Source organism: Anopheles bellator, chromosome 2, assembly GCF_943735745.2.
Source record: "Anopheles bellator chromosome 2, idAnoBellAS_SP24_06.2, whole genome shotgun sequence".
NCBI lineage: Eukaryota > Metazoa > Arthropoda > Insecta > Diptera > Culicidae > Anopheles > Anopheles bellator.
The window spans coordinates 8843168-8869015 of NC_071286.1; the positions used below are offsets into that span (position 1 = coordinate 8843168).

The 25848-nt window shown below is 51.4% G+C and overlaps 3 protein-coding genes across 6 annotated transcripts; 1 reads left to right on the top strand and 2 right to left on the bottom strand.

Annotated features, from left to right (window-relative positions):
- Positions 1-5: 5 nt before the first annotated feature.
- LOC131207756 (torso-like protein) lies at positions 6-15050 on the bottom strand. Of its 4 annotated transcripts, none has more exons than XM_058200384.1 (4): positions 14881-15050; positions 13554-13664; positions 1896-2397; positions 6-1824 (listed from the first exon to the last, which is right to left on the bottom strand). In XM_058200384.1, exons 3-4 carry the CDS (start codon positions 2184-2186, stop codon positions 994-996), a joined length of 1122 nt encoding a protein of 373 aa, XP_058056367.1. In that variant the 5' UTR covers positions 2187-2397; positions 13554-13664; positions 14881-15050; the 3' UTR covers positions 6-993. The 4 variants fall into 4 exon arrangements, with proteins under 4 accessions (XP_058056367.1, XP_058056365.1, XP_058056364.1 ...); XM_058200382.1 differs by having other exon boundaries at positions 13554-13727; XM_058200381.1 differs by having other exon boundaries at positions 1896-2392; positions 13554-13852.
- A 3599-nt stretch (positions 15051-18649) lies between these two features.
- Positions 18650-20043, bottom strand: LOC131210147 (peroxisomal membrane protein PEX16). The gene is made up of 3 exons (XM_058203352.1): positions 19815-20043; positions 19487-19739; positions 18650-19415 (listed from the first exon to the last, which is right to left on the bottom strand). The coding sequence occupies exons 1-3, from the start codon at positions 19936-19938 to the stop codon at positions 18749-18751; spliced, it is 1044 nt and encodes a 347-aa protein (XP_058059335.1). The 5' UTR covers positions 19939-20043; the 3' UTR covers positions 18650-18748.
- Positions 20044-20492: 449 nt separating this feature from the next.
- LOC131206918 (N-alpha-acetyltransferase 15, NatA auxiliary subunit) lies at positions 20493-25645 on the top strand. The gene is made up of 6 exons (XM_058199517.1): positions 20493-20634; positions 20835-21061; positions 21695-23335; positions 23632-23695; positions 23788-24434; positions 24509-25645. Exons 2-6 carry the CDS (start codon positions 21005-21007, stop codon positions 24788-24790), a joined length of 2691 nt encoding a protein of 896 aa, XP_058055500.1. The 5' UTR covers positions 20493-20634; positions 20835-21004; the 3' UTR covers positions 24791-25645.
- Positions 25646-25848: the final 203 nt, after the last annotated feature.

Consider the following 25848-nt stretch of genomic DNA (forward strand, 5'->3'; position numbering starts at 1 on the left):
AAAGATGATATTAGTGAAAGTATATAGTGCGTGCGAGAAACAGTGAATAAATAGAAAGTGGATCATTTTGAAATTATCGACCCTTTGCTTACTTACGACGTGTTACAAAACCAACCAAAATCAACCAACGTACGTTTAAAGCTTGGTTCTTTTTATTTACTGTCCACTTAAATATGCCTATCACTAGTTGATTTAAAATCGAACGATCGACGTTTCTCGTCACTAAAGCGCCATGAGCGCGATCTTCCTTTTTGGGAAATGCGCCGCGCTTCTTTCGCATGTGCACTGTGCACAAGGTCCTCGTCCTGTTACACTAGTTGCCCGCAGCCCGTTGTGGCCATACGCTGCCGGTACTCCACACGAGGCACAAACTAAAACACTAAGCAAACATCTTCTCTTTCCGACAAGAGTATGCTCGTTCTCTATCTCTATTCGCGCTTGATCGGTTTCGCGCTTGATCGATATCCCTCCCATCCTGGCAAACACTCTATTAGCTAAGTCTATCACAGCATGTGGAAGTAGTACAGTAGTGAAGTGGGTAGTGGATGCCTCAAGGGTGTTTGTGTGGGTGTGTGTGCGCGCGTGAGTTTGTGGGTTACACTTGCATCCTGGTCCCAACGCTAACAGCTACCCTTAACCTAGCCTTATGTCGATAAATTTGCACCTAATCATCCACGGGTCCCACCACGGCTTCTCGGGGGGGTTGACGGACGCCCTGCAGACACGTCGCACGCCACAAAGGATAGGCCATTTCACACCATTCTTGCACACATCACTGGAGCAGCGGGGAGGATTTCGTAGCGTTTTGCACCAGGTCTACAGTGGACTCCGGACTTCGCACGATACCCAGAAATGCATCGCTCACAGACGCACACTAGCAGCGCTGCGGCCACGTGCGGCACCGACGGCCGCCTTCCGTCCTTCGCTAGGTCTGCCACTGATAACACTAGTGTTCGACTGTGTCGGGGAGGCCGAGGACACGGCTCACCACGGCTACATGTTGACTTCCCACAGTTTGAGATAGTTGTCCAGGATCTCCTCGTACCAGGCGCGTTTGGCCGGATCCTTGAAGATGACGCTCAGCGAGCGCAGATCCAGCTGCAGGATGGCCTCGTTCTGGAGCAGCTCGCTCAGTATCCGCAGCAGCGCCCCGTCGCCGTGCAGCTTCAGTAGGCTGCTGTACGTGAACACGTAGTACGAGAGCCGCAGCTTCCGGGCGGCCCAGGCCTCGACCGTCGCGTTCCCACTGGCGCACCGTATCTTGCCCATGTGCTCCACGTACCAGGGCGCAAAGTGCTCGTGCAGGTCCACCCGCGAGAGCGCGAGGACACCCCGTGTTTTCAGCTTCTCCTTCACGTGCGCGTAGTTGCGCTTATTGAACACGAACACCTGATAGAGCGAGTTCCCGGTGACGTACGCATTGATGTAGTGCGTCCCGTAGCGGTTCATAAACTGCACCGCCGACGTCGTATCGCCGACGCTGACGCTCTGCACCCTGCGCGACACCTCCGGCTCGAGCGTCTGGTTCGGCGGGATCGGCTTCGCGAACCGGGCACTGTCCCGGAAGCGGGACACGCGCACCAAAACGTAGCAGTAGTCGTCCCGCTCGAGGTACTTGCTTTGGATGCCTAGCTTCTTGGCCGCCACCTCCGGGTGCCAGCCCTCGGTGTACGCCCGCCACGGGCTGTCGAGCCGCTCGATCTGGAAGTCGCGGAAGTACGCCTGGAACAGCTGCCGCCGGTTGTCGCAGAACTCCATGTGGAAGTCACCGTTGAAGATGCCCGGCTTCACCTCGTACTCTTCCGTCTTGAGCAGATCGAGTCCCTGTGTGTGCAGGACAACGGAAAGATTAGCAACCGAGCAACCGCAACCGCGTGGCCGTAATTGGAGCCTACCTTGAAGATGTTGTTCGTCGGCTCCTTGAACAGCCAGCGCTCGCTGTCGTTGTACGAGATGACCTTCATCGATATCGAGAGATAGCCGTAGCGTAGGAACACGTTTACCGCCTTGCCCAGCCGCAGCTGTGACTCGCGCTGGCCGCTGCAGGGGTCGGGCAGGCCACACACCACCAACCCGGCGACGAGCAGCACCAGCCCCGCCACCGGGACCGGTGCATACCTTCGCCTTTCGTACACTCCCGGTGCTGCTGCTGCATGGTGGTGGCCCGGCGTTGTAGCTTTCGTCATAACTCGTCCACCCAGTAATTATGCTGAGCCTGCGTCGAAGTGGCCAATCGCCCGAACCTAGAGCCTCTTACACTTGTTGTCGCGCCCGCCCCGGTTCCCTTGCTCCGTATAGAACTACGGATCGTGGAGCCCTAGCCGCGCGGCAGACGTTCCATTATCGATGTCTCCAGTGGCTGCGTTCGGTGACGTCCACAAGCTCGGACCAGCTGGGCTGGGGGAGAAGCAAAAATTCGAAGGAAATTACACACTCATTATCCAACTCGACGAGTGGTTACGCAAACCGCAACGCCCCGAGACGATTGGCGAGTTCAAGATCACTGCCACGCCACTACACGCCGGCCACATTTGCGGAACGGCGGTCAACAGAAGCCCCTCGGTCACACAGGTGTCACACAGCCGTCCCTTGGTGCCGTGACCATTGAGAGGATCCGTACATCGCCCGGGTGTTGTTGGACGCCATTTTCGGAGCGGTGCGCTTAAGGCCTTCGTGCCGCACTTCTTCGGTCCGTACAGGGCAACAGGGACAACATTTCGCAACACAACCAGCAACCGGTGAACCACCTCCTTTTGGGCCCAGCACGGGCCTCCCCTTTTGCTGGGTGCCGCGCCGCCCAGCCACCACCGAGGGGTTGGCCATCAAGCGGTCAACGTGCGCATCAGAACCCAGCACCCCGGTCGGGCCGATCGGTAAAGTGCATCGTTGGCCGGAGCGATGATTGGCGGTTTTTGGAGGCTGGCCGAACATGGCACTAAGCCCGATTGGGACGTTGTGAAACGGCGGCGATCGCGGAGGCGAAAAAAGCCCGGTGGAGGGGCCTCGGCCAACCTAAACGACTAACCGAAGCTCGAACCGGGCGCGGTGCGTCGGAGGGAGACCGTCGGAAACTAAAACCCGAGGTACACGCGGCGGCAAAGGTGGTTTTTGAAAGCGCGCCACAATGCAGCGCGACGGCGGCATGTTCTTCGGTGGCCCCACAACAAACCCTAAACCGGTGCCAAGGGCGCACGCCAACCTCAGCTGTGTGTGTGGAAGGGACCGACAGCCGGAGTTGCACCACACACGGCCACACACGGGTTGAATGCAATGGATTGAGCTATCCGAATAGCTATCTGAAGGCCCTAGTTCGATGACTGAAATTAATGTTTCTTCCTGAGTGCTGCTTTTCTTCTTCTTCAACGTTCCGAATTGGGTTTGGTCCAATTTGTCCCGCCTCAAATTAACCGTCATCCTTTCCTTTTTAAGAGTAAACATCCCAAAAAGACGCTCCCAGACCCAGAGTCCAGAAGTCAATGACACACCCGGCGGGTTCGTTGGGCGGACTGTTTGGCGAGGTAGTTAGCACCTTGCACCTGGTATGATATTTCACGCTCGGCTGACACCGCAAAATGGACCGCGAGCCTGTACCGCGGAAAATCATCACCGAAATGACGCAAGAAGTGGCCACCGTGGGCCACGGTGTGCGAGAACTCAGCGGTCTAAGCCACTGATGCTCGCGCTTCTTTGCCAAGTGAAATATGATCCTTCCCTCGGCCATTCTACTTCCTGGTGGCCCGAGAAGAAGCTATTATTTTTCCTGAAATCCGCCATTCGCGCAACATGGAAACTTAGTTCTGCTTCATCTGATTTGCTTCAGATTGAGTGTGGTGAGAATGGGTTGATGGTCGCTAGTCGAAAAAGGCCGAGCTTAATGCGGAGATCGAACCCACGGTAATCTTGCTGCTTAAATTAATAAATAAATAAATTATGTCTTATCGGGAATGCGGACAAAGAACACAATACAAAGGAATCGCAAGGAGGGACACAGAACTAAACATCCTTGATCAATTTGGATCTTATCTGAGCAGTTTCAAGGCACGAATCGAATAATAAGGGTATAGTTAGAGCAGGGTTAAAACATAAATATGGACATCAAATAGTAACTTAAGGAAGTAGCTATTTTACATGAGTAAATGTTGTTCCATGAGTTCGATCATTCAATGGATAGTCACATTGAAAGGCGGTACTCAGATTACTGTGTGGAATGAATTGCTTTGTTTCGATTGTAACCCAAGAAATCCGCAAGATCGTTCGTGACACGTCTTGAAGCACAAATCTTGAATCACGTCGGAACGCGCTGTCACCGTTGTGTCACTCATCAATTATGTCGGATTTGGAAGAACCTTCGAACCTACTACTCCGTCAACGATAGCATCCCAATGAACAGTATCTGGCGCTCGGAACCACTAGTGGGTTAGCGTGTAGCGTCGCCGGTGGCATCACGATGGCCCACGTACCTGCTCCGGTGGCCTTGACTTAGATACGTGTATACGAACGCACGCACGCTGAGCCGGCTGATGTAAGAACCGACGACTTCTGCTCGCCACACATACAGACCCAGAGTCACGAAGCCCCAGCATCCCCGCCGGGGGGCAGTGCGGGACGAGTACGCGATCCATCAAACGGATCAGCGGCAAACGGTGCGCACGGGGCTCTTGTCACACGTGTTGCGCAGAAAGTAGAACATCATCAACTCGCGTGCGCCCAGCCCAGGGTCAGCGCTAGCCCCACCGATTGTGTGGCCTTCCCGACTGAGGTTAGTAGTACACGCGTGGCGCGAGCCCTTCAGGAAGTCCGCAAGTTTTGGGCTTAATAACAACCTTTCCCCCGCGCTTTTCCAATGTCAAACGCTGGCCACGGTCTGTTAAGCCTCGGCCCTCGGCAAGGAAGAACGGCTCGATGCGTGCGCGGAACGATGCGCCCTGAACGTCGTTAGACCGTGGCAGAGGTGCGGAAAAATTGAGCTAATCCAAGGGCCACCGCTATTGACCCTCGGGTAAGGTATGCCCGTGTCACTGTTTGGTGCAAAAAGTATCATTACGGGTGACGGAAGACGATTCACCAACTTGGGTCCGTTGTGGCCCCGCTGAGGGTCATCTTATTTTTATCTTCGACAATCTTTATCTGTTTCTATCGCAAACCACAAAAGTATGGACGATGATTTTCATTCTCTGATTTCCTGTATCGAAGACCAAATCATTATCTTTCTGCGATCGAAACGCGGGCTGGCGCTACGTGACGTAATCGATGTCATCAAGTGCAGGTCCAGGAAGCGGAACCAAGTGGCAAGAGCGAAATCGAAGGTAAAAAGACCAATCGCAACCGGTGGGACCACACGGAGCCTAATTTCCGGTAAGATCGCCGCATCGTTCAGAGCAACCGCGGAATGATTGATGACGAAAGCCAGACCGGGCACGCCATGGACTCGCTCACCCCGGGACAATGAAGCCGGGAAGTGCGCTTTTCTTGCGCGGTAACAAAAACAAAACAGAAACAATCAAACGTGTCCACTGATTACCGGGCGGCTTGTGATTTTTCGTGGCCGGCCACACACACTGCGCGTTGGCCAACGTGCGCTTCGGCGCACGTGCTTTGCGTGAGAAGTACGCCATGCGATGTCCACTGGTTGCCGAAAACGAAAGCTTTCGCGTCCGGTGCTAGAAAACTCACTTTCGTACGGCGGCCCTCGGCACGGGAAAATTGGGTCACCCGTCCCCCGCCCAAAAGCGGAACAATCGATCGCGGTCGGCTCGATCGGGTGTCGGGTGAGTTATGAAGATGGGTGCCCTTTTTTTGCACTCTGGGGCGAATGCAATTCACGATGCACGATTTCTGATCACACCGCGCTTCGGGGCGCGCTTTTGGCCCCGGGTTGCATAACCCGGCCGCCCCTAACCGTTACTTACTTATTCATTAGTTGCGAACGAACGCTGGTCGTCGCTGCCGAACTACGTGTCATGTTTTAGGACCCTCCCCCGGACGGGTGGGGTAACAATGTACTGTTTTTTTTTCTTTTGCTATTTTCTCCCTCACTGCCGGTGGCCCGATGATGGTTTGTGTGTCATGTACCTACCGCCGCTGCCGCCGCCGCCGTGAGGCGGAAAACGTGAGGTAAACCCGAGCCGATTAGTGAAGGATCGATTACAGAAACAATTACTTAACGATTAGTCGCTAACGATCCGCCATCGCCATGCCGTACGGTGGTGCAGACTTTTAAGTAACCGGGATGACGATTCATTAGCTCGATGATGATCTTCGGATCGACGCCGGCCACCACCAACGGAAGGCGGTAACCGACAGCCAGCTCACATGTAAAATGCCCTATCCTCGGAGATTTGACGTCGGAAGATTTAAAGCATTCCCATTTTACCACTGCACTGCTTTTAATTAAGCTTTCATAACAACGAACAGCGTGCCGAAGAGGAACATTCAGGGACAATTATTGGAAAATTGGAAAATATGTCCAAAATCCAATTGGCAAATTGACGCGTGTGCTCACCTCTCATTGCGGTTTGATTTGCACCGCAACCCGAGGCACGTTGCACGGCAGTGCTATTTCATTCAAAACGAATGCCCAGCTCGGAACGGAACCAGTGGGGAACCTTTTAACCGAACGGACCAATAAATCAAACGTTCGCGATCCATCCGCGCGGGAAAGGAATGACTTCGAGAATCCATAAACTATCTAAATGGGACTCAATTAGACACAATTCTCGGCCGGCGCGGATGACCAGCCAACGGGTGTTTGATTTGAGCACTGGCGGCTAGACACACGGTACCGAAACCGGCTGATTGCTTCAATTGCGATGCCTTCCGAGTTGCAGGTCGCGCCGAGGCACTCGAACCTGGGAACCGTGACCATCCGAAGCCTTCACAAGCGCTGATGAGCTATGTTGCTAATGAGCGCATTTATTCAGCTCACCTTTAAAACAAGCTACCCGCAAGCCTCGACGGTTGGACTTCCTGTCGTCTGCCGGCTGGCGGAGCGATGGGTGAAGCTTTTTGGTGAAGGTCCCGATGGCACCACAATGCTGATTGGTGAACTTGGCAGAGGTCATCACGAATCTTCTTCCCTCGCGCGGGTCGGAGCACAATGTGGTTCTCACGCGTCTCGCACTCGTCTTGACTGCAATTATGACGCGATCTCGCGCGGCTACAATCGATCAACTGCAGACGGCGGATCGTTCTCCTCGAGAGGACGGAAAATGTCGGTGGAACCCGTGAGGTTATTGCTTCTGTTTTCATCTCACAACCTCGCACACCGATCTTGGCGAAGTGTTTCGATTTCAAGACCGATTTCAGCCGATTCAGAAGCGATCACTCTAAGGGCTAGTAGCTTCAAGCGGCGTTCTGTATGATTTATTTACACGTGACTCACGATCGCTCGCGGAATCGGTTCCCAATGGGGAGGGTAGGGGTCGTGTTTTCGATCATCGGACGCAATGGAATCGATACCTGCTGCCATGTCGGAAACTACGAGACGGGAGAACGTGTAAGAGACTTAAAATCGATGTGTTTTTGTAGACCGCAGCTAGCTTCAAAGGTTGCCCCCCCCGTCAACGCAACATTGAACTCTGGCCAAGCCATGAATTCCGATGAGTAGCTAGACAATTCGGAAAAAGAAACACGTACTGATCGCACTGATCGTACTAAAGTCGTACTGATATTCCTTAATTTATTCGATGGTCGACTTTGCCCTTCGCGATCGAGTTTTTTCTAATTTTAATAAAAAATATTATAAAAGCACTCTTGAATCATATGAGACCTAATTAGTGTCCCAAAAACTACTTCGAAATGTTCATGCCAATTACTCAACAATGTCTACATCATGTTAAATTTAAAAAAAGATTAAATCATGGCAATGATCTCCTTGTCGATCATTCAACAGTACAGTCTTTTACGAAATTTACTGATGTTTAACAACATCGGTTTTTTTAAAAAACATCCCCACGGACTAATGCAATTTTAATCGTTCCAGTACACGGATATAAAACTTCCTTGAAGCAGCCGGCATAAAACATCATCCATCGCCAGGCGTCAGATCTCGTCATGGGACCTTCTTCATCACCGTGCGCGGCCCTCGAGCCGCGGTGTAATTGCATTTACAGAACGGATCTATTTAATTTGAACCGGGCCGCGTTATATACACAGTCTATGAGACGATCGTCGTGAGCTTTCGTGAGGCTCCGGAAAACTTTTAATGGCTACGGTCAATGGGTGAAAAAAAAAACCTAAATCTCTGACGCAAACGAAGGCAATGAAGCGGCAAGCGTGAGCGAGGAGAAGCAGAACATCCGGTAAAAGTACAGCATCTTCCAGTGTCCGCCGCCGGCGGAGGTCATTATGAGATAGGCGGTACGCGTGCGTATACCGGCGGCCACCGGAAGGCACCGGCGCGCTTTCAGTTTCATTGTTGATGTGCGGTTTCGGTGTTGTTTCTCCGCTCCGCGTTCTTCATGCGTGTCCAGTCTCTCTCTCTCTCTCTCTCATTCGCTCGTTTCGTCATTTACTTCGCTTCCACCGATTATCCTTGGCTGCCTTCACTACCATTTCACTGCCTTTCCCACAGTGTACCTTCCCTTGGCGTCAATGGCGATCGGTCGGACCAAGATCACGGTTGTCGTTGGTTCAAGGAGAACAGAGTTCCCTGAACCTCCCATAACCATCATCATCGCTGCCGCCGATGATAGTCGGTTGGCACTGGCACAGTACATCCGGATTGTGCAAAGCTCGGCCAGCCAGCTATGCGCACGAAGGGAAGCGCACGACATTGATCAAGATTCATCCTTCGCGGCTGCGGCTGGGCCTATGGTTTGCCTTCAACAGCTACGTGATACGGCCACGTTGCATTGATCGGTTACGTACAAGGTTATCGGTTGGCGATTTTCGCACGCCGCGAAAATGATCCAATTAGATGCGATGCAATTTCCCTCGCCCAGCTCGGCTAGGCAGTGGTTATCAATTTAATGCCCATGTGGAATAGAGCTTTGATGCTCCAGTCCACTTCAGTGAGACTTTCTAGGGACCTATAGTTCTTATTCTTATTCGTTCTACTATTAATCGCTAGGTATTCTTTCGTAGTTCGATTTATCGTTTCCCATGAGCCTCAGTTCGAACCTTGACAGTGCTGCAACTTGAATGCAAAAGTTTAAGTTGACACCGGCCGAAACAAATAAATTATTTCTATAACCTTTTCCCGACCACCGAAGGGTAATTATTGGATCGATTGGTACACCGTGTTCAACAACCTGTAGAAGAGCCGGCCCGCCGTGGAAATGGCAAAAAGCTTCTGAGACCTTCAAACGTCACGACTCGTTGAAGTGAATTTTCTTTAAACGCCCAATACACACTCAGCCCCACTCGGCCCGGGGAACTTCCAAAAACTATTTTGAGACCCCGAGGATATCCAGACTCGAAGGTCTTAATCCTAAATCGAATAGGTTACGACAATGGACGACACCCCAAAGCAGGCACACCATTAGCCACGGCAAGGTCGGTGGCTGATTGATTGGGTCGAGCTTTTTGGGCCACTCACAAGTAGTTGCGGCGTCGTCGCCGGGTGTCGGGTTCTCGTCGTGGTTGGCCGGGGCGACGGAGCGCAAAGGAAAGCCTCAAATTGGATTTTCACATTTGTTCATTTCCTTTTGAATTAGGCCCAAATTACCATGTCGATGGTGAGCCCGGTATGGACATATCCTGCCCGGTGGTGGTTTATTAGCATTCGATGGCCAATGGATATGCGATGCGACTTACGAAAAAATAAGGTCGGTCGCGCCTTATGAAGGAAGTCCAGTGCCGAATGTGCGCCAAGCCGAGAATATCATTGCGCATGGCGTTCATTTCATTTCAAGATCAATGGAGCAAGTTCTTTTCGCCACTGGCGTACCCAGTGGTCGTATGGACAGGCTCCTGCACAAACAATTGTGCCACGGATGACCTAGAAACTGCTTCACCTCCATCTCCGCTTTGACCGTAAATTGTCCAATTCACACGTTGGTTTGGACCACTATTGAGCTGGCGGTGCATCAGGGGTTCCTAATTTATAGGGTAGCTTGTGTCCCCATCATCACCGCCCCATCACGCACTCATTGTTGAGGATGAACAAGTTGGCACCCGCAGCTGTCTGGTTTACATGGTGACGATTACAAACAATAGACCAGCCGATTGTTACTCCCAGGGCGATCGCTAGGGTACAGGTGGCTCCACCAAAAAGGGGTGGACAACCTGCGCGGGGATGTAACCTCGCCAACGAAAAAAAGGAAACAGTTGCGGTCCACAACACGTTGACACTGGACTGGGCTGGATGAAACATTGTTTGGCGCCCGGCATTGGCACTCGACAATCGCGCCTTTTCATGGCTGGCGGAGTGCTTGATTACTATTTGGGTGTACTACACCGTTTCGATCCACTTCAGACGACACCAGGCTTACGGTTGGGCGGTAACCGCTTCGCACTTCACGTGCCGAGGCCAACGATGGGATTAGAGTGCACTAATCGCTAGGGCCACTCAGCGCCATAGTTGACATCTTGCACCGAGCCACTGGAAAAGTCACTGTCAAGGTAAACGAGGTCGTTCCGGTTCGACCAACCTAACGGTGTCGCGATCGCGCCCAGTTGCGCAACGCCCGATACAATGCTTGCGTACCCGAGGCGTATTATGCGCGCTGGACGAACGAATAGACTGTAAAAGATGAAGTTGGTTCCTCTTGAAGCGAATGAAAGCGAATTAGTGTAACCATTCCGAAAACTATGACATTGACCCATTCGGTTTGATCGTTAAAACATTATACACAAAACTATGTCACCCGAGACGGCCATTTTTACGGCCGGGAAGGCGAGGGGCGAAAAAACAGCGTTTATGTATTCAGATTTTATGGTCCACCTTCGATGGTTCGATGGCATCAGGAAGTAGTTCGCCTTGAAGGATCTCGCGTCCCAGGCGCATCGCCTGTTGAACATCTCGGACCTGCAGCCGGATCCCCAGTTCCGCCCGTCCGGTTTTCGAAAACCCGAAAGGTGAACAGAACATCACGTCCCCCCCCAGTAGTTGGTCGTCTCTGGACGACACTTTCCTCGTCCGGATCAGCACGCCCGTCTTTACTTCACAAGACAATCGGACAACTTTTTTTAGAGCTGCGCCCTCCATGGGATATGCTAATGCCGGCCCGAAGGCTGTATGGAGATCGGGTTTCGGGAGATGGTGGCGAACGGCGATCGACGGAGCGATCGGACGTTTTAAGCTTATCGAGGCTTCTCTTACACATCGCATCTTGCGCCTTGCGCCAAACGGCCCTGAGGCAAACGAACGATGATGTGCGGTTTAGCAATCGCACGTACCCAAAATAAATCGATAAACATTGACCAGTGGGACTCGCGGTCAGCCAGTTGTGGTCCAGCCGTGTGATCGTGGCCTATCGGGTTGACACGTAGGTTATTTATAACTTTTGCGATCCGCGAAGATGACAAATGAGACCTGGTAAGCCGTGGCTGGACAACCGGAAACTCTATGGCGCCGGCTTTGGGGCTGAGAGTCCTTCAACCGCCGATTCTATCAGAAGGATTTTATTTTCGGCACCTGTCGGTGGCTAACCATTTAATCCATTGCCGTGTATGCCGATCGTGGATTCGGTGTGAAGCAACAGCAACCTGCGGACCGTATCGCAACCGTATGTAAGTGTCTTCTGGTCACCTGTCCGCATCGAGGAAATAACGATCGACTTACCACAAAAGTATGCCCACACCGTAATCGGTAGCACCGGGGGGCCACCAGCAACATACGTCGGCTCTGGCAATGGTTGCGTTCCGAAGAATGAGGTTCAAGCATGTGGCCCAGTGCTCCCCCCCGATCGACACGTTCTTCTGCGTTACCAGCGATTCGATAATCGCTTGCTGGTCCGAAGACGAAGAAGAAGGAACTATCGACTTACGCACTACCGCGACTGGCGGGGCCGAAGGTGTGCTCGGCTAGGCCACCGGTTATGTGAGCACTCGGGTGTGCTGAAGATGCGCCGGCCTGGGGCAGAGGCAAGCACTTCACTTCACCTGAATGGCCCCACTCAGGGCTTGCCACAGCCACCGATTTGCATGTGGCTCCCGTGAGCCGATGAGGGATACTTGAAGGAAGGCAAGAAAACGTGTTCGAACACATGACACTGGCAGGGCGGGCCGGGCCCATCATCGATTATATCATCGGCGTGTGTTTGTTTCCGACCTACCGGCGATACGGTATGATGGGAAGATAAGAACCACCGCGCAAGAACGTTCCTCCCGGCGCGCGCGGCCACCGCGGACAATGGGTTCGGGCGGCTCCATCCGGTTTTAACGAGTTTCAATTTATTCGTTTTCCCGTCGTCGACGGTTCCGTCACCCGATACAATGGGTTTCACCTCCGGTCTGGCGCCGCAAGACCCTCCTCGATCTCAGATTATGCTTCTTCCGAAACACGGGCCGAGAGGATCGGTCGGCTTCGGGTTTCGATTTAGCAGATTTCGCGATCCTCGCCATTGGCAACCAGGGTATGTTTCATCTAAAAATTCTTCATCAAATAAATGTATGATCATTGCAAATAATTACCCACATCCGGGAACCGCCAGTGTCTGGCGTTTCACCTTCGAAGGACTTCCAATCCACCCCTCAAAGCAGTGACGCAAACGCAGGTTGCGCAGAATGACGTGCTTCGGGAAGTAGTGGCTACGTTCCTCTTCAAAGTGTAGCCCGGACTAGATTGGACACTTTTCGAAACTCCCCCCCGGGCACGAGTGCTGGCGCCATTATCGACACCGAACCGGAATCAAGAAAGAAAGTGTCAGCTTTGGCAAACAGCTTTGGCGCAATCGCTCGGCGCCTCTTGGCCGGCGCGAGAGTTCTAATCTGTAGCGCACGAACGTGTCGTTTCGTTTCCCGGTGCAGATTGATTGAGGGGCTTATCGTTTCGAGTGTGGCCGGCTTATACCGCTGGCACTCATTTCCTGTGTCTGCGCGTGGCGTAAATTGCACAACTTGCACTGGAAGAATGTAGCAATTACTCATGGTTTCTTGGGCTGCGTGAGGCGGTAAAAAAGCATCCCTTTACGTGTTGGCCATTTTAAGTTTTCACCTCACGCTATTAGGTACGGATACCGAGCAAACCCCGAAAGTTTGGGCTCTGTCCGTGCTGGCAATGATAATTAAATAAATAAGAACCTTAGTCTCGCGTCTCGTGTTCAACTTCTAACGCTCTGATAGGTCATCGGCCGCTTTACGCTCTGGTCGTGTGATGGAAATTCGATGGGGGAACGGTATTATTTTTAGAAGTTTATGGCTGTCGAAGGAGAGGCCCGGCGTTACCAAAATGCCACACTTTGTAGCAACTTTGTCCACCAGGTGACGGAGGATGGCGTTTTTTTTAGTGTTGCCGGCTGTCCGTCGTTTGGTCTGTATTTCCGCTGCAAGTCACTAGGCGTCACTAGCGGTGACCTTTATACTAGCTCCTTCGTCGCGCGTCATTGGGACAAGAAACGGTTCTTTTTTTCGCTTCTCCCCCCTTTTTGAGGCCGAAACATTGTACTTACCTTACGAGAGCTTATTAGCCGATTTAATGGCTGCTGGTCTTGCGGCTGCTGAATGCACAGGTTAGAGAGGACACGATGAACACGGTTATAAAACACTACCGCCCGGTTGCACTACGGTTGCGCCCCAGAAAAGAGATATTTAGACAGAAGGTAGGCCGATCCGCACTACGTAGGCTGAAAGGTAATGATCGTGATGATAGAGTGGAGTAGCGGTCGCCGGATCGTATCACAACATTTCGCTTCTTCCCCTTCTTTACAGGGAACCGTCGATAAGAATTGGACACTTTCTTCGGCGAGCACTGTCGAATGGAGAGAAACAATGTTTTGCTCAAAAAGAAATTGTTGTCGAAGCAGGGGGTCTGTCGGGACTTGCGAATGGTTCAAATTATAAACTGCACCCGAAAAGCATTCCCACACGGATCATTCTTCGATGGTTCTTCATCCACCGTAACCACGTCTTCGGCGGCTTCATAGAGACAGAGGGTCTGGTTGGGGCCGATTTGCGAAACTCTTGACTCGATGTCCCCCCGACCGGCTAGGTGGCTTAGGTTAACTCTGACCCGTCTGACCATTCGGTTGCCATTTTTATTGCCATCTTGCGGCGCGTGCGTACGAAACGCTGGATTTAAATACCCGCAACAGCGAGGAGCCGCTCAAAAAGTCATGCTCGCACTCGACATGAAATTCGCATTCGAAATATGATCTGCGTGTGTGCGTATGTGTTTTTACCCACATGATAAGCAACATTCGGCACTTGGCTCACGGAATGGCATCATGCAAAAACTCCACTTTGTGGCTTCCGACCGTCATGCTGAGTTTGCCGGAGCTGCGATGGAAGCTGGACTATCTGTGGACTGGGCTACGAAATGTAGTCTGTTTTGCAATTACCTAATCGAGTGTGGCCGTGTGTGTGTCTGTGCATGAAATAAACTGAATTGGGCCACCCTAAACTGTGGTGCCAAATTACGTGCCTTTTGACACACAAGTTCAATGTTTCTTCAAACAGCACAAAGGCGCAACAGCAGCGTACGGAGCGAATGCGATTCACTCTACTTATCGTTGCACGGCTGGCAATTTTTTGCAGTGGCCAAAAAACAATAATTGGGTAATTTGGCCTTTTCTACGTCCTGCGCTCGGGGATCGGCGCTTAGCACGGTGCCACTGTCCATCGACGCCCACCAACACGTGTTATCGGAGATGTATCGGGTTTCGGGTTGCAAAGCAAACATCCTCCTCCGGCCGATCCGGGGACACTTTATCACTTTGTTTTATCGCAACATTTGTGGAATCGCTTCCATTTTCTCGCTTTTCTTTGCACAACTGATACCTCTTTCGGAGCACACAGGCTAGCGGAGCGGAAAGGCGAAACCACGCGAAGGGACCGGGCCGCGGGTCCGAATGACCGATCTGTACCGAGGCAACGAGCGCACTGCCGCCCCCAGAACGGGTTCTCGGTTCGGGGTTTAGTTGTGTCTAGCGCACAGTGCCTCAACTCATCATCGCCGAAAGCGAAACTGGTGGCGGGCGCCGTTCTCGGATCGCGCGGCCTGGCCACCGATCTGCTCGCACACACTCGCAGGTGCCACTCGCCATTCAAACACACGCGCAACACCGCAGCTGATTAACCGCGTGCGTGCTCCACCACCGGGCGCCACCAACACACGCGCGCACCGGCCATCCCAACACAGCCCAACAAGCACTTACACTCTGCGGCGCACACCTAGAACCCGTCAACCCGTCGACATTTCTGTCGATCGCGAGGCAGCGCGTGGATCAAACGGGGTGCTATTATCGGGTCACGGAGCCAGGCACAGGAAGAGTGCTCGGCCACCAAGCCACCAAAACGCACTCACAGGACACACGCGATCGAACGAACCACACGACGTGCGCGACGCTATCCGACGCACGGCACTCTGCAGACTGGCTCAAGAAACGCGGCACGGTGTGCGATCGCCCCTCCGATCGACAGACCCGAATGGCGACCGACGACGACGGCGGCGGCGAAGGACGTTCCGGTGGCTTTGTGGCCGAACAGCGGGCGAAACGAAAGTCGGCGCTCGGAAGGCACGCGGGCCCGCCAGCAGGATAGGCCTGGCCAGGCCTGGTCCCCCTTCATTATAGTGTTTCGATTGGAAAATGAAATTAGAAGAAACAATTTCGTTACTCCGCCAGGGAAACCTCAAAATCCTTTCATTTTGACCACCCCGCGCCCATAGTGGGCGCCCTCGTGCCTTATGCAATCTCGAAAAAGAAAAAGCGTGCGGCATGGGTGGACAACCCGTTGATCCCGCCAAAGGGTTCCGGGCTGCGGCCACGTTGTGGTCAGGGGCTTACAAATTTGAAACGGCACACCCACTGCGGGCCACCGCTCTGACCGCGGGTGCAAAATCGGTCAAAGGATCGGTCAAAGAGAACATAGTGTCGGCTCGGAACCAACCACAAACGAGGTAGTGCCGATCACCCCAGAAAAATAATGAGCAATGGTTTTATATCTTGCTTCTTTTCTTTTTCCTCTCAAACACCAGACCACTTCCGCGTGAGGCTGCTGATTGGCATTAGGTTTTCGGGGGCCCGCAAGATTAGATGCGGTGCTCCGGTGGAGCATATGTCAACGTTGGCCTTCGCCGTGTGTTGGGGAGGTAACAGGAAACAGGGCGACCTTGAGACCCGTTTTGCTGACTCCGTCGTTTTTTGTCGTTTACTCTGGGCTATTTGTTTTGCATTAGTTTCCATCGAACGCGGCGTTCGAAGCTACACTTCACAGAGCAATGATGCAATCCTATTTTCACATACATTTTTACTAAGCTTTTTGAAAGTATAATCCACAGTTTTCTGCATACCTTTGCAGACCCTTACCAAATCCAGTTAACACAGACCTCTGCCGTTCACCGTTTTAGGACGCCTTGGCGGTTAAAAATGACTACATCGAAATAGCGGGAGCTCCCCTCCTAAAAAAGAGGTAAACCATCATCGCACGAAAGTAGTTCCAACAGCCACGCGGATCGTGGGTGCCGATCGCCGCACCAACAACCCAGGTGTCGAAGCAGGGTGGGCACGGTTACTAGTTACAAGGTTGCTTTTGAAGTTTTTTTCGGCCAACCATTCTCTTACTTTCAGTCCGAAATGCAAACTCTTCTGTTCGAAAGACGCGGTTGTATCGCGGTAAACAAAAAGCGCCAACCGGCTCGACCAATGCAGACCAGCAAGGCAAAAGCCCGGGCGGCGGGGAGTGGTGTGTGGTCCCTTCTCCTTCGCGGCCAAGTTGCGCGCGTGCAATCTGATCTGGTTCGGAAATTTTCAACAACACCAGGTGCCCAGGAGAAAGAGTCGCCACGGGTTGATGGAAGTTGATCGAAGGTTGTTGGCTCACGCGGAGGAAAGCTGTGCGTCAAGGTCCCTCTCGTGCAGAATGTCATATTTACGGGGCAAGTTTCGCTGGTTTCGTGTGATCGCGTAAGTGGCCCCCAACTGTTTGGGGTGCGGTAGTGGGTTTGATGGACAATACTGTGATTCTGTCACTAGCACTAATATCTTATGTAAGCAAAGGGCAGACGTTGCAAATCTACGCTGGTGTAATATTTCCGTTTCCGGAACGGACCCATTGCAATGAGTCCTGCAAACAATTGTCCATGGCGCAACAAACGCACCATAACGCGAACCTACAAACCTAGAAAACAAATTAACTGCGCAACTTGCCCAGTACACTAACCGCTTTTTATCTATTTTAAGTAAACAAACCTTCGCTACGATTCCGGACCGTGTTTAAGTCATTCTCAACTCCGGCGCAGTACAACGGCACCTTGCCGAAGCAAAAACTGATTTACATTGGCAACGCAACTACCAGCTAGTGAGGTGCATTTCCTAACCTACCTCTCGCGGAACGGTTCGCCGGTGGTCGTCTGATTCTGGCACTGCGTTACACGGTTGCGCGATTGACGAATTAGCATGGACGCAACTCTGGAACCGCAGCACAACGGTGCATGGATAATTCTGGCACCCGGTGACAGGGTGTGAAGGTTGCCCCCTTCGTGGCTGACCACCGTTTGACGAAATATGAAGCGATCGAACAAGCTTCGGTTGCCTTAAATACCGTTAAGCGGTTGGCGATTTGTCACCAGAGCATTTCTTCGGTTGGCAAACCAAAAACACAAACGACCCACACGAGTGGCATCACCCAGTGTGTGTAAGTAGGTCATAGGGAAGTGCAGGGCACCCGCTTCCGGACCTTCACCGGGTTTCAACGCCAGATCTCGAAAAATAAACGACAAATAGAACAACACCTTTTTTCAATACAAACGCACGAGCAAGCAGGAAATGCACCTCGCAACGCATTGCTGTGCGCCGAGGACCTGATAAAAGTGCACCGGTCAGGGAAACAATACGAGCGGTCCGAGGGGAAACAGCACGCGTTTCTCAATCGTAGGCATCGAAGCAAGCCGAGAATTGTTGCCGCGGGAATGGAAGTTTGTTCGGCAGCTTAAACGTAAAACTTTTTGTAGGACAGTTTCGGTGTAGTTTGTGTTGTATGAAAAGTATTCACAAGCGCCGCCACTATTTTAGGTAGAATTTTAAATCCTTCAGCAGCAGCTCGTTGGTTGCGAGATACTGATACTGATACCACTGATAGCATTATGTTGTCTTATTCTAATCAAATTCAATCAACGACGTATCTCCATCGGCCACTTGGTGGTCAATTTCGTGCAGCTGGAGCTGGAGCATGGTGCAATACGGGAAACGCATTTCGTGCAACGCCATGATTGCTCAATTTCCTTTCAGTTATTCCCGCTTCCTGCATTCACCGTTCACATAGATTTCTTCCCCTAGCGCGCGGGGTGTCCGTGGGCTTGATCGCTTGCCGGTCAGGCACGGTCTAGTGGTTCGCTGCTGCCCGGGATCCGTTCTGTGGGACAATTCGTGCAGCACCACCGAGAATGACGTGGCATGAATGGGCAGCATAAATTGGGCTGAATTAGGTGCAATCATCGGCGAGTGAGACGGGCAGCCTTCCGACGCAAACGGACAAACGGAGGCCAGACACTTGAGACACTGCCCGATTGGTAAATAACGTTTTTATTCAATATAAGTATTATGCTCCCGTTACAAAATAGACCTTTCGCTGCGTACCAAAAGCAAGCAATCATACACTGCGCACAACCGTCCGTACAGTTAAATGGGCGAGACGTTTGGCTGTGCCCCTACGTGGACCACATGTAGAAGTAGGTCTCCTGCCAGTGGGGAATGTAAGTGAGAATCATCTGAGAAATGGTGCCCATTAGTGGCACATTATTCCCGATGCCATTCAACACGTTTGTGATTTTATTCTGTGTGAACCGTTCATAGAACGGGGACCGAAGAAGGTACAGTAGTAGCGAGACACACCGTCGCGACAGCTCAACCCGCTGTTCCTTCGAGAGCGCCTGCCGGTTGTTGTAGTACGTTCGCAGGCTAGCGCCGTCCAGGGCTAACGCTGCCAGGTAGGCGGCCCAGCTCTTCGATCCAAACCGTCCCATGCAACCGAGGTGAATGAGCGGTTTGAAAATGTACACCAACTCAGCTGTTTCGAACAGTTTGCCGCCGTATTGCAAAGAGTTGGAGCTAGCAGGAGTACGATCCGCCGCATTCGACGGAGGTTTCCAACTGCGCGACATAAGCGATGGAGAACAGTTAACCTTTCGCATCACGCGTCCCGATCGCTTCAGAACTATGCTTGAGCCATCCGCATCTGGATTGTCCCGGAACGATGCATTGTCGGTCGTTCCGTTGACACGCTGCACTGTCTTTCGATTTAGCACCGGAATGGGCGGATTTTGAACAATATTTGTGTTGGAACAGTAGAGCGTTAAAACTAGTCGTCCTATGCACCTTTAAAAGATAAGACCATCGAGCGTAAATGGAGTTTCCTTTCATGCAGCAAACGAATCCGATAAGCTTACTTTATCACTTGGATGATGACTATGAAAAACCAGCGGCCTCGCGTGCCCCACACTTTGTGTGCCGATAGCTCGATAAACACCTCGCAGTATTCGAGCGTCGTGAGCAAAACCTTGAGGCGGCGCTCGAGGGGTTGCGTGTCATCGTCGGCCACTTTCCTGTGTGCCCTCTCGATGATGCGGTCATTGGCGAACACTAGTAAATTGGATAGCGAGTAGACCAGCTCCGAAACGGCGGAAGAATTGTTTATTTTCCCTATAAAATCAAATGTGCGTTCGGTTAGGCCCGCCTTATCATTGGTCGGTGCAATGAAATACACACGCTACTCACCGGCAATGAAATACGAAAGCCACTTTACGGTGAGCTCTACATCGCCCAGGCTACCTGGATTGCCCGAGACCCATTTTACGTAGCGTTCGTACAGATTTTGCAGTTCCATGAGAGACGAAGACATGTTTTGTATCGTTGGCACCGTGGCCGAAGTCGCAGGATCAAAGGTGATACAGGGTTTTATGCAAAAATTCAACACATCACACACTGCGTATTACTGGAATCAAAAATGGATTATCCAGCTCCACACTCGAGTGACGTTTGACAATGTTTATATCACGATTCGGTTCATTCCCGAGGATGCTACACAGCCCTGCACAGAATCTGTACCGATTTGCGGTGGGGAAAAGATTGTATTCGCGGTTCAGCAGAGCATCCCGTAGGAAAAAATTGCTTAACACAGGGTGAATTCAAACATCAAGCCCTTCCCTTTTATCTTTTTTCCGCCGCCCTTTAGCCTGATGTGGTACACTGCGAGTTTTTTCTCCCAATTTGAACCGTAAACAAACCCAAGTGGCACAACGAACGTCAATGGAGCACACGGATTTGACAGTTCGTTACGCAACTGGTACGATACGTGTGAGCAGCACAGCACGAGGTTCCACCGATCTGAGTACGAGTGAAACAGAGCGCTGCAGACGGAGTTCTCTGTTCTTCTGGTCGGGCTTCTGACGGTTCCATGCAGAAATTATTTTGAAGTGACTAGAGAACTTCCGCGAGTCCGCGAGGTGTGTGTGTGTCGAGAAGATCCGTCGTCCCCCAAAAACCCGCCCGCGAGCTGGTTCACGTTATTTTCGGAACGTTAGCATCCGCATTACAGGTGCGTTACGACCCCGCAGGAGCAACCCCTCGACCATTCGGAGTGCAATCGTGCGTTAACCGTGTGTCGTGTACTATCGTCAGCCCTTTTCGTTATCATGGTCCCCGTTCTCAGTTCAGCTCTCCTTCGGTGACTGCACCGCATTGGAGATCTATTTCAAAGCCCATCGCTTACGCTTATCCTCCCCTCCTCCCCGACAGTGAACGTGCGCACCCCCTCGGCAGACGAGCATTGTGATTGCTTCTACGTTTTCTTGGTTCTGCTCCCGACCCTGCTCCTCATCGTTCGGTTCACTTACCGTTGAAGCGGATCTGATATCCGACGGCACCGACCAACCGCGAGGTAGAGAGCGCGAGATAAACACCGCAAAATGCCTTCCAGCGATCCTTTGCCTCCGAAGGAAAGTGCCCTGTTCCGTAAGATACTGGTAAGTAGCGCAGCGAGTGAAGAATTAGATTCAAATGGTGTGTGTTTCTAAACGTGGAAAAAGTTAAAGTCAATTCGTACGGACTTCCCACGGCTCACCAACAACTAGCTAGAGGGAGATGGCATCGCCAGTGTGCGCCGAACTAACCACGAGCGCGAGACAGGGAGCTATGACGAGTGGTGAGAGTGAAAATCGTCTTCATGCGGCGAACCTGTGTTGTGTGTTTGGCTCCTAACTCGCATTTGCCGGTGAAAGCATTTTCCAGGCGGCAAGGAGTGTGATAAATCTCCATTAATTTGATTTGCTTCGGAATGTCGTTTGCAGTTTGCTGTGCAATGTGCAGCTTCTGTTTAGTTGTGTTGTTGAATCTTGCTCACCTAGCAATGCACACATAACCTCAAAGTGATTGCGACTGTCACATCGCGAGTTCGATTCTGACAGACGAACGTTTAAAGAAAATAGAAGAACATGCAATCTCAGCTTATCTCCGCTACGAACTGAGCAATGCCTTCAGCTACCGAACGATGAATTAAAAATGATGAACGATTGAAATGGTTCAATGAAAATAATCCTTCCACAACCAATGCTAGTTCAGTAAATTGACGATTTGTTTTGTTTCCCTTTCCGTCGTAGAAATGTTACGAAATGAAACAATACAAAAACGGACTGAAGCTGGCGAAGCAGATCCTGACGAATCCAAAGTTCACCGAGCACGGCGAGACACTGGCCATGAAGGGTCTAACACTCAATTGTCTTGGGCGTAAGGATGAGGCATACGATCACGTGCGGCGCGGACTACGCAACGATCTCAAGTCGCATGTTTGCTGGCACGTGTATGGGCTGCTGCAGCGTTCGGACAAGAAATACGATGAGGCAATTAAGTGCTACCGGAATGCGCTCAAGTGGGAAAAGGACAATATACAGATCCTGCGCGATCTGTCGCTGCTGCAGATCCAAATGCGCGATCTCGAGGGCTACCGAGAAACGCGGCACCAGCTCTTCAAGCTGCGCCCGTCTCAGCACGCCAGCTGGATTGGCTTTGCTATGAGCTACCATCTGCTCGGTGATTACGAGACGGCCATCAACATACTGGAGTCCTTCCGAGCGTCGCAAACAACGGAAACGTACGACTATAAACATAGTGAGTTGTTGCTCTACCAGAATCAGGTGATCCGCGAGGCGGGCAATTATGAGAAGGCGCTGCAACATCTGAAGGAGTGCGGCCGCCAGGTGCTGGACAAACTGGCCGTGCAGGAGACGATGGGCGATCTGTGCCTTAAGCTGGGCCGCCATGACGAAGCCCGTTCCATCTACTGCGACCTGCTGTCGCGCAATCCGGAGAACACGGACTACTATTGGAAGTTTATGGAGGCAAGCAAGCTGACCGGCGACGAAGAGCTGATTGAGGCATACCGCACGAAGCAGCAGGAATATCCTCAATCGTTTTGTGCCCGTCGGTTACCGCTCGATATCGCCAAAGGTTTGGTGTTTCGTGAGCTTGTCGACGAGCATCTGCGGCGTAACCTTCGGAAAGGGGTGCCACCACTCTTCGTGAACCTTCGATCGCTCTACAAGGACAAGGAGAAGGTACAAATCATCGGTAGCCTGGTGGAATGTTACTACCAGAACCTTATCAGCTGCGGGTACTTTTCGACGGCCGACAAAGAGAACGCGTCCGTCACGAAGGAACCGGCGTCGGCGCTGCTGTGGACCATGTACTATCTTGCGCAGCACTACGACCATCTGCGTGAGTCGGAGAAGGCACTCGATTTCATTAATGCTGCCATCGAGCACACGCCGACGCTGATCGAACTGTTCGTTACGAAGGGCCGCATTTACAAGCATGCCGGGGATGTGCTGGAGGCTGTTAAGTGGTTGGATGAGGCACAAAGCCTAGACACGGCCGATCGCTACATCAATTCGAAGTGCGCCAAGTACCTGCTACGAGCGAACCAGATCAGCGACGCAGAAGACATATGCGCCAAGTTTACGCGCGAAGGTGTATCGGCCATGGAAAATCTCAACGAAATGCAGTGTATGTGGTTCCAGACTGAGTGTGCCCTAGCGTATCAGCGCCTAGAGAAGTGGGGCGAAGCACTGAAAAAGTGTCACGAAATCGATCGTCATTTTTCTGAAATCATCGAAGATCAGTTCGATTTCCACACGTACTGCATGCGGAAGATGACTCTTCGCTCGTACGTCGGTTTGCTACGGCTGGAAGATGTTCTACGAAGGCATCCGTTCTACTTTAAGGCAGCGAAATGTGCGATTGAGGTAAGAGCCATGAAACTATCTGCCAATGGGGCCGATCATGTTCTAGTTTTAAACAACTAAGCAGCTTTGCATATCTTTTAAAACAATTTGATACCAATCGTTAAGTACAAATGACCAACTACAAATTTCCCTTACAGATAGATTTATAATAATTTTCGATTGTTCAACTTCTCGTAATTTGTTCCTGTTCTGTCAAGTACTGCTCACGCAATATGACGAAAAAAATTCGAAGCCCGCCTGGCAATTCTAATATATGTTGCATTTTTTTCTTTTATCTTTTCTGCTGCTTAACTTAGGTCTATTTGCGACTTTTCGACAAACCTTTAGCTGCCGAATCGGCTGCCGAGGAGCTTGACATTGGTAGGTGAAAAATTTTGTTTGTTTTTTCAGGGTTTATTAAATTCGTTCCCCGTTCCGACGTAATTTGCTCTCCTTGGTTTGTTCCGTTCTAGAAAACTTGCCCCCTACCGAGCTTAAGAAGAGGCGCAACAAGCAACGTAAAGCACAGAAGAAAGCGGAACAAGAGAGTGCCCAATCGAAGGAGCACCAAAAGAAGGAGCAACATAACAAGAAGCAACTGTATCAGGACGGTGATCCCGAGGCGCCACAGTTGGATGAGCTAGTGCCGGAAAAGTTGGCCAGGCCAGACGATCCACTTGAAAAAGCGATCGAGTTTCTCAAGCCCTTGCAGTTGTTGGCCAAAGACAACATCGAAACGCACCTAATGGCATTCGAGATCTACCAACGGCGTGCCAAGCTGCTTCTAATGTTACAATCATTGAAACGTGCCCACCAGCTGGACGCCGGCAATCCAACCCTACACGGGTGCATTGTAAGGTTCCATCGCGTCCTCGAGGAGCGCCAGGCCGTGGGTGACATCGATCCGAGCGTGCAAATCGTCATCGATCGCCAGCGAGAAAATCTATTCCGCGGCCACATGACGGCAGTCGCCCTAAATGATAGCTATCGACAGGAAAACTGCCACAATCTCGACGCCGTCTACGAATCGGCCAAAATAATGTTCACACTCGACAACAAGCGACGGGAAGAGGCAATCGCCATGCTCACAGGTTGCGATCTACAGAATGTCCCACTGGAGGTAACGCGACAGCTGTGATTTTGTTGTTGGGTGTTTACAAAAGAAAAGTTTGTATCTTTTTCTCCCGTCTGCAGAAAGCGACCAAACTATTTTTGCTGCTCAAATCCGGCTACTTCGGCTCGTTGGATGAGAAGCTACCCACGTTCAAGAAGCTCTGCCAGAAGCGGTTTCCCCTGGCGGTGGTGTTTGCCGACGTAACTGCAACGCCCATCACGACACTGACCACAACATCCGCCTCTGGTGCGGCGGAAAACACGAACACGAGCGTTACGGATGCAGGCAGCGCCCGTTGCACGATGACAGCGAGCGAACAAACGAAATCGGCCAATGGCCCTGAAATCAAATCACAAAACTAACACAACCCATCTACCCGTCGGCGGGCAGATACTAGCAGACTAGATAGCAACGCTGGTTGCGTACGTGTTCTGAAGCCACAGGCCAGTTGAGTTCGTGGTGGTGGTGCTGGTGGTTCTCTGTCGTATCGCACCACCGATCCCGCAACCTTCAAGAAACTGATCCCTTCTGCCATTCGTACGACAGTAGTTCATAGCATCGTGAAACTGCGTAAATAAAAGTCCCCGCAAAAGCATCATCAGCGACACACCATCAACATGATCATCCTCGAACCGTAGAACGCAGCAAGGAAATTGGCGCTTTGGAACACTTTCTATTCTATCATTTTTTTCTTTTCCTTTGCTGCAACCGTTGTCCTTCGTTTGTTTGTTTGTGAAACTAAAACTAAATAGGAAATAGATGTGAGGATAGTGGAGATAAGAGGAAGAAAAACGATGTCATACATTCGGCCGGGCTGGGCGACGACTACATCCTGAACCGATCGGGGGAAACTCTAGTACAGGATGGCTTCCGTTTTGGCTCTGCCTAAAATGCCCGGGACGATCACTGTGGTTGGATTCGTTTTTTTTCGTACCTATGATTGCAAAGTACTTGCTGCTGTGAGTAAATTATGGTTTTCATACACTTCACGCCAAACCAAAATTGTATAATCTAGATTATGTATGGTTTACTCCTGGTGGCAACCATTCTCGTAAATAACACCGTTCAACTGTTCAGCCAACGGTCGAGGCATCCGAAAGTTGATCTTTCTTTCCGCACCCTACCCGAATGGATCGTGTGAAGAGCATGAGGATGATGGTACGCCTTTTTCCATTTTCTTGCCCTCGCCAACATAATCAAATATTTGTCGATAAATACTGAGATAGGATTTGAAAGCAAGAGAAGAAAATAAAACGATTGAAACCAAACCACTGAGCTTTGACTTTTGTAGAATTTAAGTGCCATTTTGCCAGGCACGTTAGTCACTATAGTTGCGAAAAACGAAATTAATTAAGCCATCGCAGCAAGCCATTCATAGCAAAGCAGGAAGTCTTGAATTTTTTTTGAATTGGAAATGGAA

Bases quoted from the DNA above. Each gene is read 5' to 3' on its own strand.
- LOC131206918 (XM_058199517.1), top strand. From the start codon at position 21,005: ATGCCTTCCAGCGATCCTTTGCCTCCGAAGGAAAGTGCCCTGTTCCGT. The intron at 23,336-23,631 runs GTAAGAGCCATG...TGCTTAACTTAG, and splicing joins CAGCGAAATGTGCGATTGAG to GTCTATTTGCGACTTTTCGA. The intron at 23,696-23,787 runs GTAGGTGAAAAA...GTTCCGTTCTAG, and splicing joins TGCCGAGGAGCTTGACATTG to AAAACTTGCCCCCTACCGAG.
- LOC131207756 (XM_058200384.1), bottom strand. From the start codon at position 2,186: ATGACGAAAGCTACAACGCCGGGCCACCACCATGCAGCAGCAGCACCG. The intron at 1,825-1,895 runs GTAGGCTCCAAT...CTGCACACACAG, and splicing joins CGACGAACAACATCTTCAAG to GGACTCGATCTGCTCAAGAC.
- LOC131210147 (XM_058203352.1), bottom strand. From the start codon at position 19,938: ATGTCTTCGTCTCTCATGGAACTGCAAAATCTGTACGAACGCTACGTA. The intron at 19,740-19,814 runs GTGAGTAGCGTG...TTGATTTTATAG, and splicing joins GCTTTCGTATTTCATTGCCG to GGAAAATAAACAATTCTTCC. The intron at 19,416-19,486 runs GTAAGCTTATCG...TATCTTTTAAAG, and splicing joins GTCATCATCCAAGTGATAAA to GTGCATAGGACGACTAGTTT.